Raw genomic sequence first — 17,153 nt, 5'->3', positions numbered from 1 at the left:
CCCTCCCAGCAAGGGACATGGCTGTGTTTGCTCCTCTGCCTGGTAAGGGGAGGCATCTTCTGCTTGATAGGGCCTGTAGGAACAGCTGCAGAGAGAAAAACCAACCAGAAGAATACATATAGATATATTTACACAATGATACACATATGCACACACACGGGGGGGGGGAATTATCTGAGACCTGAGATGAGTGATGCTGTAACGTCACATTGCTCAGCAGAGATTGATCTGGGAGAGAACACACCCCAGAGTGAGAGCACCCTGTGGGAACTGCCATTCACCCAGGATGCCTAGCATTGTAGAAGACATTTCAGGGATAATAACGTCAGCTATTATTAGTCTATTAATTACACTGAAGGGATTATAAAGTGGCTGAAGTTACAGCTGCATTAGGTTTCCTCTCTAGAAAGGAGAAAAAAAAAAAAGTTTAAGCTGAAGGATAGTGTTGGTAAAAGAACAAAATCAGTATGAAAAGACCTTGGTGGTATTTGGGCTGGCAAATGACAGGAATTACAGTTATCAGAGGATGGGATTCTGGAGCAGCTCTGCAGCAGGCCTGGCCCAAAAAAAAAAATTTTTTTAATCTGGAGCTGAATCACTTCCTGAAGGGATTATAGACTGTGTTTTATGTACCGTGGTCCCTGTGCTAACTGGAAACGGGCCCAGGTTTAGTCAGAGCTTGTGTTTTCTCTGGGGTCTCAGACAGAGTTCCTGTAGTCTTTAGGACTCAGGGCAAGAGCATAACTGAGTTCACAGCAGCTCAACTGTGAACTGCTCTCTACTAGCTGCACCTTCCTGCAGTGTTGCAGACCCCACTGAGGGAAACAATATTCAGTAGGTGCAAATCAGTGCCTGAAGTGCAGTGCAGGAGAGTGCAGCCAGCTTCCCAAATGATCCTGCCTTAGCACTGCTTCCAGTGGACATCAGGTTTGTAAGCTATTTCTGATCTGGTTTTTTTCAATGCGCTTGCTGCTCAGGAGGAAAAATTCCTGTGAGCTGGTTAAAAAAAGAAAGATGTTTGGTGATGGCTCACCAGAATGGTGGGTCAGCCTGGCTGCAGACAGCGGGTACAAGAGCGGGAGCCAACTCAGAGGTGTGCGTGAGCCTGTTACCCCTTCTCTGCACTGCCTTGCAGGATTTACTGCCCAGCTCTGTGTGTGTTGCAGGTGGACATCTGGTCCCTGGGCATCATGGTGATCGAGATGATAGATGGAGAACCTCCCTACTTCAATGAGCCACCACTGCAGGCCATGCGCCGCATCCGGGACAACTTACCACCCCGGGTGAAGGACATGCACAAGGTCAGACCTCCCATAGGTGATAACTGAAGACTTCCCTTAAGTCCTGCATGTATAAACATTTAACAAGACCATAGCCACACACTTCAATGCTCGAAGGATAAATTGCCTCTTTAAGGTACCACCTGGAGCAGTGGGTCCTGCACAGGACTCATGGAGAGGATGTGAGGCCAAAGCCATCAGCAGCCCATGGACATTTTGTGCCCGGCTTTGGTTTTGCTTTTGCAGCAAGTGCCAGTGAAGGGTGCTGGACAGAGCCTTGTGCTCCCTGAGCTTCCCACCCCACCCCTGTGCAAGGTGGCACATCAGCCCTGCTGCAGGTAGGCTGATGCATGCATGCCCAGTACCAAGACCTTTGCGTACCTCCCATTTTGGGTGTGCTGCTAGAGGTCGGACCTGAGCCCCCAGAGTGGGGTGGTGCTTTTCTCACCCACCACACACAAAGCTCTGCAGTGTGTGCAGTTCTGCACCCCACTGATACCCAAATCTGCCCAACATTAACAGCACATAGATGCAGGGCCCCTCAGCTCAGTGCATCTATTTCCCTAGGGAAGCTCATTGTGTCTCTTGTCTTCCCAAGAAAAGCAGTGTTTGCCCACCCCTAACACCTGTGTGATCTTGCAGGTCTCCTCAGTCCTCCGGGGCTTCTTGGACGCGATGCTGGTGCGGGAGCCCTCGCAGAGAGCCACAGCCCAGGAACTGTTGAGACACCCCTTTCTCAAACTGGCTGGCCCCCCGTCCTGCATTGTGCCCCTCATGAGGCAGCACAGGCATCGCTGAAGCTGGCAACCCTTCCGGGGGTCGTGGAGAGCCTGGATAAGAGCCACACGGGAATTCCGGCAGTTGCGTGGGAACCGCAGGCAGGGGTGAGGGAAACCTGGCAGAGGAACACCAGCCCTGCAGTAACGGGGTGTGCAAGAACCCGAGGAGGTGCTCTCTGGGGCTGTGAGGGACCAGGAAGCCACCCTGGCCCCCAGCCAGGTGGCCACTCCACCATGGACCGTCGCTCCCCAGTACTGGTATCTCCTCAGCCATCTTGGCAGAAGGCACCAAGTGCAAACAAGGTTGGGAAGGTAATTAGTAGAGGATAGCACAAGCAGAGTGAAACACCAGAGTTTTATTGCAGCCTCCGGCACTTCTATTTGAGAAGAACTTTTTTTCTGACAAAAAAAATAAAATAAAAAAATAAAAAGCACTTTTTCTCTCAGACACAGCAGCGCAATGTATTTTGCAACGACTTTGTAATTTTGTGTACAGTACATTTTGATAATTTGCAGTACTTTGTCACGTAACTGTTGTGTTAGTTGAAGTATTAAGTGTAACTTAGCAAGAATTTGAGAAGATAAAAGTTTTCCTACTTTTTTAACCCTTTTGAAAACAGGGAAAAGAAAAAAAAATAATAAAACACACAAAAAACCCACAAAAAACACACACATACATCATCCAACCACCTTTGGGAAGGTAGAAGGTTTTGCAGATTTTTGCATCAGGGTGAGGAGAGCATTCATCCTGGCAGCCTGAAGAGCCAACTGCCCCTTTGGGTGCTCTCCCTCCCTGCTTCTCTCAGGGGGAGCTAAGGCACCTGGCCTACCTTTACTGGACGGTCATCTTCTCACACTAGGGCCATCCCTTCATCATCTGCCACCACGAGGCCAGTTTTGTTATCACAAAAATCTGTTGCTCCTGTGGTGCTCTGGAGGTGGCCAGAAGGGGCAGGAGTCCCTCCTCTGGGCATCCTCCAGAGCGCAGCCAGACCCTTGTGATGCGTTACCAGATGTTTGCCATATAGAAGTTGTGCTGCTGTCTAGACCTTTTTGAATGTTGATGCAACCAGTTGACTACTACAGTACAATTTTGTGTTATTTGTTGGATGACTTTGCATGTTAACTGTAGGCCTAAATAGATTTGCCTTTAAAATTTTTAGAAGTGCTTCATAATTCTTTCAATGATAAATGACTTATTTATTAATGATTAGTTCTTTTTAATTATGTATAATACAAAAGCCATGTTTTTCAAGGGTTTGTTTGGGGTTTTTTTCTTACTGACCTCATTTTATGGTATCATTACAGAACACAAAGCCAATTTTTGAAAACACAGTTTCTTTCTTATTAGGGAATTTCATAGTGAATAAATTGTTATTTATTGTAGTAAAGTATAACCAAACATCTAAACCTGGCAGGAGCTGTTTCTTAAAAGTCTTCCTCCGGGATTAAGAGTTGCCAAAAGTAAAGAAGCTCCTTGAATACTGCCCTTAAAAAGTTAAAGAATATTTGAAGGGAGAGAAACATTTTTAAAAAAGAAACAAAACCAAAAACAACATAAAAAAATAGTAAAAGGAGCTAAACATGAACTTGAACATTGAATAAACGTTCTTACAGATGCGTGTCTTATGCCCCGTTGCTCTCTCTCCTTAACCCTGTTTGCACATTTGAAGAAGACACTCAAGACAATGTGTTTGGCTTAGGCCACCCCACCGCAGAGACACTCCAGGACCCACCTGCAGACACCCATGGCATGCCAAGGTGGTTCTCTTTTGTAGTCTTGACAACTCAGGAAAACAGGCTGCACCAGGGAAGGCAACAACATACAGGCAAACCTGTACTACTGCTACTAGCCACAAAAGTCAATGTTTGTTAACCATCTTTGAATTTAAAAAAAAAGGGGTTGGGGGGGGGGGTTTCTTCAACATTCAGCACATTTTAGGCTGTACGAGTGAAGAATTTTCTGCAACTTTCTTATCATTAGATACTTTAACAGTATTCATCAAGTTTACTGAAAGTTTTGTCGTTTTTCAAAAGTGGTTGTTTTGGTTTTTTTGTCAACACCAACTACTGGTGAGACAAATGCACATGCAAGTTAAATAAATTAATTGATAAACACTTTCATTTCCAGTGTGCTTTTTTTCCCCCATACCTTGTGTTTCTGTTGCCTAAATTTCACTCAGTCACTGGACCAACCAGATAAGAAGGAAAAAAAAATAAGTAAGAGGGTCCTGAACTAGATATATGTGAGATGTACAAACACACACACAAATATATAGTGATTTATAGAGCTGCCCCCCACCCCCCCATAACTTTAAAGTGACAGTGGCTGTGTCTGTGTTGAAAGCAGCTGCTTAGCCCAAGGCCCTTGGTTCTCATTGGAGGCACATCCTGACTCCTGCATGAGGAGCTGCTGGGAAAGCCCACCCTTAGTGAAGGTCACTGGGGTTGAGCTTGAGTTCCATGAGGACTCAGAGTTAGGAAAGTCACTGGATCAAAAATGAAACCTGTACCCACCAGCCACAGTCTGACAGGTCAGTGGCAGAAAAAAAAAAAATAAATAATCAGTCTGTAGGGGGTTTTAATGATATTTATTAGTTTAAGATACTTGAAGAGTAAAATAGTGCTGTCTGGCTATAACTTTCCAAATAAAAAAGATAGGAATAAAATAAAAAAAAAAGAACAGCTCAGTGTCAATTTTTTTTTTGTTGCTGATTGATGGCACAATCACTACATAAACACCTATGATGTATTACAGGACACGAGTAAGGATTCTTGAGATTCTTACTGTGCCTCTACCCAAAACAAGGGGGAGGAGGGAATTTCACCATAGTCCCAAGCATATCAGACTTAACAAAGACCAGCAGGTTAGAAAAGGCAAATGAACCTCCCTATGGCTGAAATAATAAACTACAATAAAATCCATCTTTAATTTGCCATAAGGAGCAAAATGCCAAGGGTTGGCAATGGCTTGTGCACTCGGTTTGTAGCGCAACAGGGTGTGGCAAAACAACACAGCCTGTGAGCTGAATACACTATGTCACACACAAAAAACCCAACACCAAACAAACCCAAAATGGGTGGAGGGAGGGGTAAATAATAGTTCAAACCTGGCTCATCAGCCTATGCAAAAACCTAGATGAGGAAGCCATACTGTGTTTCCCCCTGGGACCTTCCCACCCTCCCCGAGAGAGGCCAGTCCTGCTCAGACCCAGAGCACTGGTTTGTCACACACCAGCCTCCCCCTTCTTGCACAAAAAGAAGCTTTCCCAGGGCAGGACTCACCAGTCGGTTTGTCAGGCTGGCACAAATGATGCAGAGGATTATAGGAGAAATATTCATGTCGCCTCAAGATACCATGATTTAACCATTCTGAGAGATCTCCTCCCCACTCCCTCCAGTCACATACCCATGCACAAACACAAACACACAACTCCTCCACACACAGAATAATTTCATGGCTCAGCATGAGTCAGCAATGAAGAAACACCCAGGCATCCCGTTGTAGTCACTCACAGAGTACAGGTAATTTTCAGAAGCTCTTAGCACACCCATACAGCTCCACAAAGTAAGTACTCCAGAGAGCCCATATTTCTTCAGACATTTCTACCTTCCTTTCTTTGTCCCATAAATATATATTTTTTTTTGTCCTCAGACATCCTTAGTTTGTGGCTCATGACCATGCTCCCATACCTACTGAAGCTGTTCCTCCCACACTCTGCACTAGCATCTGTCAGCTAAAATGAAGCTACAATAGTATTTGCTCTCCTGAGCATCTTCAGGTCTTACAAATTGGGTTTTCTATTACTTCTGGTTGCTGACGTCAAGTAAATGTTTCAAAATGCATTTGCCATCACTCTAAATAAATACATTCTTAACTTGCTTGTTTTTGGCTATTTCAAGCACAGCACTTCAAATGGACCCAAAGCCAGGCACAAAAGCAAGGACTAACCATAGCCTGTTACCTTGGGCTACCCAGTTGCCTGAGCTATGTTCATCACCCACTCTCCAAATTCATTCCTTAGGTAACCTCGGTAGGATCTTCCCAGGTCCCATCTCCAGCAATCCAATGGCTCTCAAGCCCTTATCCTGGTCCCTGCAGTGTCCATGCTGCAGAAGCCATCTCCTCCATCACCATCACCTTGTGGACTGCACACTCTTGCCCATGTTGGGTGTCTTACAAAAAAAAATTGGCTCTCTAGTTGTTTGGGGGTTTTTAGATACCAGATGCTGGGAGCATCCATTCACCCAGAAGACATCTCCAGCTGCTGACCAGCTGAGGATGACCTCCATGTATGGCCAGTTACTCCAATGTATTCAGTCAAAAAATAAATTATTTTCTATCATAATTTATAAAACCAAGAAATCAATTGCTGTATTCATGCAACCTGATAGCTTACAGACACTTTGAACCTGACAGTGATGCTGAGCACTAGCTAAGGGAAACCTCTATCACCTGACATGAAAAGCAGCAAAATTCTTAAAGGCACAGGGCTGAAAAAGCTGCATCAACTTTTAAGGGTTGTCCTCTCATCAGGTGGCTAATGCCACCACTTTGATGCACAGGCCAATGCTCAAGCAGTGTAATCAGTCAAGGATGGTTTCCTATGAGTGGGGAAGACAGCATTTTCCTAGGGCTGCTCTGCTATGACTGCCCATGTAGGGCCACTGCAGGTTGAAGCAATACTAGTTTGCAAAGTCAACCATAAATTAACATTTTTTTTCCATCTCAAATATGTGTAGATGTTGAAGAGAGTCTCCCTGTTACACCAGGAGGGTCTTGCTCACTTTCTGAAAATGGGGAAGCAACTTCATAACTTTAGGGGCTAAAACCTGTCAGCAGGTTTATTTGAACAAGACAACAAAATCTAGCTGCTCTAAAAACCAACTTGGAGATATGTTCAGCCAGTAGCTCCATCCACCAGCTGCTAATAGTATAGTCATCCCCCTTCACTGGATTAAAAATTTTGGAGAAATCAGAAATCAAACTCACAAAAATGCTGTGATGTGGATTTCCTTATCCCTGTAAAGCTCCTTCTAAAGGCAAGTGGAAAGGAAGAAGTTTTTTAGGCCATTTGAAATTTTGGTTTCTAGTCACCAAGCCCTTCTCTTTCCCCACTTTTCATAGAAAACATCCTAACTCTTTTGTATCTCTACACTCAACCAGCAGAAATCACTCCTACTGACACTGAAGACCTGCAGCTCCTTGGGAGGAAACCAGCTGGGTGGGGAGCTGCCTCTTATTGCCTGGCATTTCTCCAGTTTGGTGCAATTCCCATCCCCATTCTGCCACCATGTCCTGCCCCACTGTTGCTCACCAACATAACCCTGCCAACCCAACAGCTCATTCCTGCAGCCCCCGTGCTGAAATGTGCTCAGGGAGACAACAAATGACAATGGAGGGGCTCCTCTGACGTCTGTGGTGCAGCTGTTACCTTCCTTTTTTTTTTCCCCCTCTATTTTTGGATGTCAAATACAGGAGCAGATGCTCCAGGCTGATGGAGGGAGCTGGCTGGGAGAGTCTTCCTGACTGGAGGGCAGACAAAGAGCAAGGCAGGACAAAGCTGATAACTACAGCCCCTTTCCATTAAGGAGGAGCCTTTAATCCTTTTACTCACCCTCCTGCTACCTATGGCTTTTTCTGTCTACCTCTAAAAGAATTATTTTATTATTTTTTTTAAATAATAATCCATTCATTGTAGACAGTGGCCCTTTGTCAGCCTAAAGCTCACCCAAAACTCTTTCACTGGTGTTTTAAAAGAAAAGGGCAAAGTTACAAGCATCATTAGCACTGTAATTTTGCTCCTTACATCAAAATGAGAAAATAAAAAGGTGAGCATAACATAGAAATGAGTCCAGGAATAAGACAGAACTAAAGGAAGGCTCTTGCTACATCTCCCTTTGGTTTTGCTTTCAACAAAAAAGCACCTCATAAGTTTTAGAGGAGGCTGAAGCATTAAAAAGCAGTTACATTCCTCTTCTTGCACTCCTCAACATTGAAATTAGTATTTTCCTTGGCCTCTTAGTTTTAAACTGAAGGGGGACAGTTTGTATGAGTTCTTATTTGGATCAAATCAGTTCTAGAACAGCAAAGGCTTTTCCATACCCTAAGCTAACACAAGGTCTAGACTAACTCTTGCTGCAGTAATAACAAAGCCAAGGGAAGCCAAAAGTTTCAGTGCAAACCAGATGGGATCAGTGTGAAGCTCCCCACTGCCCACAATACAGTAAGACAGAAACAACCAAGAGATTAGAAAAATATTAGAAATAAGAAAAAAAAACAAAACACAGAATACTGAGCCACAACCATGTCTTCACCAAACCACCTGCAACAAAATACTGCTAGAATTCCTACCTTTGACATCCATATTTTTGCACTGAGTCCATTAGATATCACGGGGTTAGTAGAAAACACTATATAATTTAAAAATAAGAAGGCAAATAATGTATTATATATGTACATGTTTTAATTCATTTTAAAAATGGTCTACATTTAAGGAGAGATTTCAAGAATTTCCTTATATTTTTGTTCTGTTACATTAGATTACACCTGAATAATCTGCATAGTAACCTTAACATTTCTGTTTTCTTTTTGTTTGCTTGTTTCATTGTGAAAATACCAGTTGCAGGCAGCAATGTAACATCTCAACGACAATCACAATACGTGCAGGATGTCCAGCCAGAAGCATTTCTCAGTTGACTTGCAGTAGCATGGCACTTAATAATTTATGTATCAATACTTTTTGAATTCAGATGTGGCTCAAGAAGCAAAAACAAACTTTTCTTGCTCAGCCTCAAGTGTGGGATCACCTCAGCTGGCTGTGATCTGCTGCACTGAAGTTACTCCAGTTTATACCAGCTTGAAGTAATGGCCTTTACATATTTATTTCAAAACACACCTGTACTGCCTTCATGCTTGCCTTAACATGAGTGCAACCCTCAGGAACATGGTCGTAGCCCCTTCATTAGAGGATCTTAATGTGTGCTGGCTCTGTGCCCACAGCCCTGCCCCTGCACAGATGGGAACAGAAAGGGCTGAATGCTGCCCAGAGCAGGGCACTGAGGAGGGAGGAGTCTCTTAGAGAGAGAAAAAAGGGGAAAGAAAAAAAAAAAAAAAAAAAAAAAAAAAAAGGAAAAAAGCTGGGTTTGCCCCCGGTGTTAAACTTTGAAATGTGAAGCATTTCTGTTCCCAAATGATCGGCCCAGCCTCTTAAGAAGGTATTCATACCACCTACTGCCACAGACAGACTCCTAAAATCAGATGCTCTGAGTCTCCTTGCAGAGACAGTCTTTAATATTATAATATTATCTGCACCCACTATATTAAAGCCCATCCTTAATGTGTGCACCCCCAGGACATACCCAGGATTAGGTGTTGTGAATACCCTCTCTCTCCTTCCCCATAATCTTTCCTCACTCTTAAAATAAAAGTGCTTTTGCTTTTTCTACCTGATAAATATGTGGGCTGCTCGATCCTGTCTCCTATCCCATGTGTTTGTACTGAGATCTGTCCCGAGGAATTTGCACTTGGTTGGCTGTCAGCTTGTGGTGGATATGGTAAACGCAGAGGGTTATCACAATAACCAACCCCAAGATCAGGCCCAAAATCAGAGGCAGGGTTTCTTCTAATTGCTCCCTCTGGTCCACTGGGCACTTGTGTTCTGCAGGGAAGGAAAGAAAAGGAAAGAGAGAAATAAATGAGACATTGCAAAGTAGCAAACCACCTTCCCCAGAGTCATCACTCCACACTGGGGGTCCCTGTGCAGCAAAAAACCAGCTACAGCAGCAAGAAGAGACAGGAACCACCACTGGAGTCCCAGAGCAAAAATCACTTGCTTTGGAGGAAAGTGAAGTGTCACAACACAAGGTCTGGAAGGAGAGGTAACATCTATCAAAACAGCTGACATGGGGAAGAAACACTTTAATGCTGATAAACTCCTCTACAGGTCTCTGTTACACCACTACAGCAATAGTCTTGCTGGGAACAGCACAGCAAAAGTACAAGTTTCCTGACTGTGGCTGAAGATCTGGTTTGTTTACTCAGTTATGGAGTCTATAAATACGGTATCATGAGACCTCAACATCACTAAGTCCTTATTCCTGCACCAGACTTACCCTGCTCATTAAAAGGCCTCCCCCCTCTATCTGCAGGCTCACAGCAATCTAACAGGATCAATCCTAGCAATACATCAGCTCCCCATGGGGAGTTTACCTGTACTGACAGAACACAAGTGTGTTTGTGGTCAAACAGCATCCTAGCACCCCACATTTTTGTCAAATATGAGCAGAAGCAACTTGAGCCTTCCCGGTGATTTTCTCTCTGGCCTGCAAGTCCACATCATAGTCTAACAAACTGCTAGAAATTAATAATAATCTCGGCTACAGTGGGAAAACACTTATATTCAGCTTTCAAAGGCACAGCCACCAAGGTTAGGAAACAATTTATGCTGGCAATCCTAGGTCAGATCCCTTACACTTCCAGTCTACTGCAGGCCTGAATGACGGATCACAATGGACTTTTTCCCCCATGGGACTCTTGCTTATCCATGCCGATGGATGGGCAGAGCCAACGCTGCTGAGATGGGGCTGCCAGACCAAAAAGAAGAAAAATGTTAACTCTCCAAAGGAAAAAAAAAAAAAAAAGGATAGGAGAGACAGTGCTCTGTGATGTGATGAAAACAGTAAAACCAGCTATTACTTAAAAAAGCCCCACTGCTGCATGTTAGATGAGCAGATACAAAGGGTCCCACTAATTTTTCCCACCGCTAAAGACCATCCAGACGGGTTCCCCAGGCAGCCGATTGCAAGACTCAGGTCTGTGATAACCAGGAACAGCAAAAGCTCTGCAAATCTAACTGCATTTGGCAAAGAGCAGGAAAAACCCCAAGACCCCCCAGGCCCAGGCAGGAGGTGACAGCAGTGACAGCAGTGCCAGCACCTCCAGGAGCTCCGTGGCCTCCCGGTGTGGAGCCCTCCTCCCCGCACCGGGCTCCCAGTGATGCCATCGGGAAACATTCTGAGCTGTAAATTAGGTAAAACAAAAAAAAAAAATAAATGCAGTCTAACACACACACATACACACAAAAATGTCCTTTCCTGTTCCAGTTGCTCACTGTTTCACCAGAGGAGTGATTAATCACCAGGACTGTGTTCCAGGCGATTCAGCAATTGCTGCAATGCAGGGGTTTGGTTTGTTTGTATTAAGGAGAACGGGAAAAAAATTCTGATTATTATTTAGCTCCCAAAACTGGGTTCCTAGAACTTTATTCAGTTCTTCCTGGTTTAGTATGCTAAGGCCTGACCAGACTTGCCAAGGCAGAGATGGAGCAGCAGGCTGGCATCCCCAGACCTGACTGTGGAGATGATGGGGTGAACGTGGGGGTCTTCAGGCACTAAAGAAGGAAAAGCCAAGAACACCAGTGCTGTGATGCAGAGGACTAACCCAATTCTAACACATCTCCTTGTAATATTCAAATGCCCATATTTGCCAAAGAAAACTGGCTGCAGAGCACAGAATGTGCCAAGAGGACATGGCCAAAGCTCTAGCACCCATGGAAAGCCATGGCTGTATTTTAAGTGTCTGAGTCACAACTCGAAAAGGTGTCAATTCATGAAAACAGCCAAGGAAGATAGGTCTTTATCCTCACACTTTGTAAAGAGGATTAAAAAGGGGAAAAAAAAAAAAAAAGAAAACCCTCCAGCAAAGCTCACAGCCTCCAGCAGCAGATCCACAAACCATGCTGCTCTCCCCTGCCACACTTCCCGGGGCAGAGAGCACTCTGCAGCCTTACAGACAGCCATCTCCTGGCTTACCAACACCTTCTACCCACTAGACACATCCATGTTCTCTTTCTGGAATAGACAGCCAAAGTTTGGGCTCTTTAGAGAGCACAGGGAGAACAGGAATAGGGCTGGGGGTACCCAGCACAGAGGCACGGGAAAGTGCTAAGCACAAACACACTTGCAGCAGAACTAAAGGGGGAGAACTAGGGGATGAACTTTGTATGTGAATATGTTAAAAACATTACTTTACAACAAGTACAAGTATTTGCACATTTATAACAGTGTACTTCAACATTCAAATGGAATTTTCCACCCAAGACCTCAAAGCACTCCATAGGTGTGGAGGTCCACAGCCCCGTGGGGAAGCAGGTAACAAGTACCATTCCTGGTCTGTCAGCCAAAGGAATACAAAAAGGGAGCAAGAGGGGAGAAGGGTTTGCGTCAAGTCCAAGGCAGGCACAAACCGAGACACTCAACCCTATCAAGCACAGGTGAGCTGCTTGATACATGGACACAACAACCGTCACATAGAGAGACCTACTCTGTATTTCAAACAGATGCCTTCTGCAGGACAGCAGCCCTTCCCATCAGATTTTTCCCAGGTATTTTGCTTCAGCACACAGGGATCTCAGTATTTGAACAGGTGGTTGGGTTCTACCCTCAGTCCAGGAAAGGAAAAAGGTCCCTGGCAAGTTTTAGCTATGGGAAAAGTTCAGGTGACAGCGGTAGTTGTTCTGCATCCCGCTCCCCGCGGTGTTATCCCTGTGCCGGAGTGGGACCGAGAGCGGCTTGTGCAGCCCCACAGACCCGGCCCGTCGAACAAAGCCGGTGGGCGGACACAAAGGAGGCATTTCAGCACCTTCCTCATTGTTCCTTTGTGCGGAGCCGCCTCCGGCACCCCGGCTCACGTACCGCCACGGTTTCTATGGTGAGTGCTCCTCCAGTTTCAGCACTAGGCTGTGAAACCACCCGACAGGCCCTTTTTTCTTGTCTCAGCATCCTGCTGCACAAACAAACAGCAGCACGGCAGGAAAACCGGCCCCTGCCCGCAGTCACCACCAAGCCTGAGGAATGCTGCAGGGACTGGTGGAAGGGATGGGCAAACAGCCCGGTTGGGTCCGACGTTATAGGATGGACTTTTTTGAGATGGGTGTTGATAAGTGATCAGGTTAAAACATAACAACGAAAAGACAGACTGGGTGCTTCTTTAAAATGCAGTCCCAGACCTTGCAGAGAGGAGCTACTTGGTGCCAGGGACCCTTCAGAAAATATGGCCCTTGCTTGGGGTGGCTCAAAGGGAGATGACCCCCCCCAGGATCCCAGCCTCTCATTCTTGACCTTTTTATTAGTATTTTCCTTTATTTTGATCATCATTATAATCATTAAAAAGCTGAGAATTTCTGTGGGATTCTCTTGCCAATGTTAATGTTCCCCTCACACCCTCTTGATCTGGCTCTTTTTTAACTGGTCTTTTAAGCTGAAAACTGTACACACATTTTCCCTAGCAAATAATAAATAAGTAAATTAAAATCCCAAGCTCTGAATGGAGAAAAAAAACCAAAAAAGGTAAATACATTTCTGAACGGTTATACATATGTAGGTATTTGTAAGAGTTGAAAGCAGTGTCCTAAAAAAATAATCCAATCATTCCCTACAAGCTTTTTAATCTATTCCAGACAGCACAGTGTCAGGACTAATGACAAAACCTTTCCCCCCATTTCTTTGTGGTAAGAGAGCCCTGACCCTCCTGCATCTCGACAGCTCTTCTGCTCCAGCAGGTCTCCTTCTCCATTCTAAAATATTCTAAAATGTTCTGTAGCTTGTTCATAATTAATAGGAATTTTACCTAATGGGAAATTAATGAACCAAAAAGGAGAGGGCTAATTACTGTAATTTAAGATTGGCAGTGATTCTGGGGCCCCACAAAGGACCATGTTTTGCCATGCGTGTGCTGAGGACACGCCAGTCTGCAGGGCTGGTGGGGACGCGCCGCTGGGAGAAGCGGCAGAGCCTCATGTGAAGCTTAATTGATAAATGAGCTCCCAGGCATTTCCAACCATCCTCTCCAGGTGCTCTTTGCTATTTAACTGCCAGTGGAATTCAACAAAAGGAAGCGTCATTGACTAAGGAGAGCAACAACTGAAAACCGAAAAGCTTGACAAAGAGAGAACCAGTTATTTCCTCAGGAGGAGGAATTCCCCACAGGTGTTTATTGCTAAACCAGCCCAGGTCTCTCTGTGTCCTGGAGAAAAACACACCTGAACTACAATAAAGGAAAACAAAACAAAACCAATTTACCACCTGATAACAAAGAGCTTTTTTTTTAAAAAAAAAAAAATAAAGGCAAGTAGCCCCTTTTAACTGTGAGCTCTCAAACTTGACAAGTTTGATATCACAGAGACAAGGCAGCTAAAACCGAGTCCAGACTTACATATTTTAAATATGCTTTTCTCAGCCTGCAGGGTCTGCCCAGCCAAACCCTGAACGCAGGAAGCCTGGATCCACAGAAGGAGGGAGAGGATGAAGACGTGCCAACAAAAAACAATAGGAAACTATTAAATCCTACCCTTTTCTCCCTGTAACCTATGCAAAATATGGTATTACTTTGACAGAGAAAAAAAAAAAAAGACAAAGTCTACTCCATACTACACTGGCCCTGCCATGAGTAATTTAGTCATGCAGAGCCAGCATACATAATAGCACGTATTTACTACAACTGTTAGAGGAATGTGAGTCACGACCGTAAGTGCTCGGCTCTGTAGTCAGTGCTGGTTTTTTATTGTGCTCTAAAATACTTCCCACATGCAAAATACTAAAGCCCCACGTTTTTAATGCTAGGCTTGAAAATGACACCACCATTTCCCAGGTTGTTCTTGAAAAGGTTCGGCTACTACAGATTTTACTTGTGTCTTGTTAGAATAATGGAGTTAAATCATTTGCCAAGATGGCACTGTAAAAAGGGGGAATGAGCCCTAATTCAGGTGAGCATGTTTACACTCCATCATTCAACCTGATGGAAAAGGCAGGGGGAAACCAAGAAGGAGCACTACAGGGGTCCTCAGGTTAAAAAAAGGCAAAATCTGGAGGAATTCTTCCCCACAGAGTATTGCTGCCGACTTCAGTACAACCCTTTGATATGAACATAGTTAACTCACATTTACTTTTATCTACAATTAACAATAAGGAAACCTGTGAAGAGGAACAGCATCCCGTGTTTGGTGCAAAAGGTGCTTGACTGAAGTCTTTGTTGTGCCTCCTTCACTCTTGCAGTGAACATTCCTCAAATTCAAGCCAGCAAGGTGCATTGCAAGTATTTCCTTCCACCACAGCTGCCAGCTTTCCTCAACGTGCAGTGGCCCTAAAAAGTTCCTGGAGCGCTACCAACGCACCTTCTGTGCTGCGAAGGAGACCCCCAAGCCTCGCTGGGCTTCCCAGGGACCAGGAAATTCTGGAGCTTGCTGGCAACCTAGCTAGGTAAGTCCTTACACAAGCCAATCTACATGCAACAATAGGCCATGTTTTGACCAAACAGCAGCTGGGCTGAATTTGTACAGGCTTTTGGGGGGGGCCATGGAGGCAGGGAACAGGTTGCAGGGACTGCAGGGAGCACTGGCAACCCACCAGAGGGAGCAGGAGAAGGTACTTGGAGAAAGATGTGACCAAAATTCCTTAAGTACACTACACCACCCCCAAAGGCCACGGCAGCATCAGCACCCTAGGGTGCAGGCCGTGCCTTCACCCCACTCCTTACCTTCACTGAAGACAAAATCCGAGGTGATGTCGAAGGGTTGGACATGCACTTCAGACAGCAGGAGCTGCACAGGCTTCTGGTGGTGGTTGGAGGTGAGGGAGATGGTTTGCTGTGCCTGGCACTCGTAGGACTTCCCAGCTGGGGTGACCAGGGCAGAGAGCCCGTGAGAGGTGACCGTGTGCTTCCCAGCTGGCCAAGGGGCAGAGACAGCAAAGGTCAGGTCCTGTCTCTGAAGGACCAATGTGACTTTATTAACAAAGATAATGAGCTGAACCCAAAGGGATGCAGGTGGTGTGCAATGCGGTGGCCACACACTCCACTGCTCTTAAAGCAGCATTTTCTCCTGGGGAGGGGCTGTGCTTTCAACATGATACCCCTACACAGCCAGGGCAGCTTCCACACCAGGGCTGCCTGCCCATGGGAGGGAATGGAAGGTTGCAGCGCATGGTCCTGCTGGCACAAAGGGGAGAGTCGGCTCTGCCACTGCCAGCTGTGCTCATCTCACAGGTCCTTGAAGTCACAGTAACAGCTTCTATTCATGTATCTGCAGGTTGCAGCCTTGGACCATGCTCGTACTCCCTACACTTGGGAAACAGTAATTCCTGCAGCTGCACTTAGGCTCTTAATTCAGGTGGAAAAGAGCAAGGCAATTTGGGGACCTCACTACAAAGCACAACAGGACATGTCACCCTTCCTGAAGATACAACCTGATCGTTTCATCCAAGTATAGATCGTGAGAAAATAGTTTCCCATCACATCACGCCTGTTTTATAAGCCAAGGCCGAATACAGCTCAGCAAGGTGGAATGAGGGCTGCCTTCCACCTCCCACTCTCCTGCAGCCCTTTGTTCCCCTCCAGCAGCACAGAAAGCAAATCAGTGCTTCTCATTTGCAGAGAGTGATGAGGCATGGCCACCACTGTGCTGTGGGGACACAAACAGCAGAAACACCAGTGGAAAAAATAGCTCCATGTCCAGCGCATCTTACGCCATGAACTCTTAACACATCATTCACTGGAGTGGGAAAATCTCACAGGAAAACAATTTGCAAACGACAGTATTTCAGTTTTGAATGCAATACAACTCATTCCTGAGTAGAACCAAAATGAAACCAAAGAGAGAGCCAAAAGAATGGCAACTCGGGAAGCAAAGAGGAGGCTGTTTGGTGCAGAGGCATGTAGGGAGGGGTGTGGATATTGGTGTCCATTATTGTCTTGGGAAACCACCACTTTCCCACCTATTCAACCATCATCAGAACTGGGGAGATAATTAACCTTTAAAAACACCTCCTGCAAGAAAGGAAACGATTTTTTCCAGACGGGTGGACCTGCCCTACTTGCCCACCCCCTTAAGCCCCTGGGTCCCCCCGGGAAAGCTTGGGACAGCACAACAACTGGCTACAGGTTGGGCTCTCCCTCCCATAGCAACTGCGGTGATGAAAAACAAGAAACAAAAATTAAAATAAAGGGGGGGCGGGAAGGGGGGGCTGGGGAGAAATAACACACGGTTTAAAACCGGCATCTGGTCCCGACTTTATTGTGGTTTTTTTTCCCCGTTAAACT

The 17,153-nt window shown here is 45.4% G+C and overlaps 2 protein-coding genes across 2 annotated transcripts in view; one reads left to right on the top strand and one right to left on the bottom strand.

Moving 5' to 3' along the window:
- The window catches only part of PAK7 (p21 protein (Cdc42/Rac)-activated kinase 7), a 42,740-nt gene extending 40,662 nt beyond the window's left edge, over nt 1-2,078 (top strand). The window contains exons 8-9 of the mRNA XM_010007146.1: nt 1,167-1,301; nt 1,923-2,078. Of these exons, the coding sequence (XP_010005448.1) occupies nt 1,167-1,301; nt 1,923-2,078 (291 nt within the window). The remainder of the gene's footprint in view (nt 1-1,166; nt 1,302-1,922) is intronic.
- A 7,463-nt stretch (nt 2,079-9,541) lies between these two features.
- Nucleotides 9,542-17,153, bottom strand: part of LAMP5 (lysosomal-associated membrane protein family, member 5) — a 10,245-nt gene continuing 2,633 nt past the window's right edge. The window contains exons 2-3 of the mRNA XM_010007159.1: nt 15,594-15,782; nt 9,542-9,720 (exon numbers count right to left, since the gene is read on the bottom strand). Of these exons, the coding sequence (XP_010005461.1) occupies nt 9,542-9,720; nt 15,594-15,782 (368 nt within the window). The remainder of the gene's footprint in view (nt 9,721-15,593; nt 15,783-17,153) is intronic.

Source organism: Chaetura pelagica, unplaced genomic scaffold, assembly GCF_000747805.2.
Source record: "Chaetura pelagica isolate M959 unplaced genomic scaffold, ChaPel_1.0 scaffold111, whole genome shotgun sequence".
In the NCBI taxonomy this organism is placed as follows: Eukaryota; Metazoa; Chordata; class Aves; order Apodiformes; family Apodidae; genus Chaetura; species Chaetura pelagica.
The sequence above is the reverse complement of the archived record's forward strand: the minus strand, read 5'-3'. Positions and strand labels throughout refer to the sequence as shown.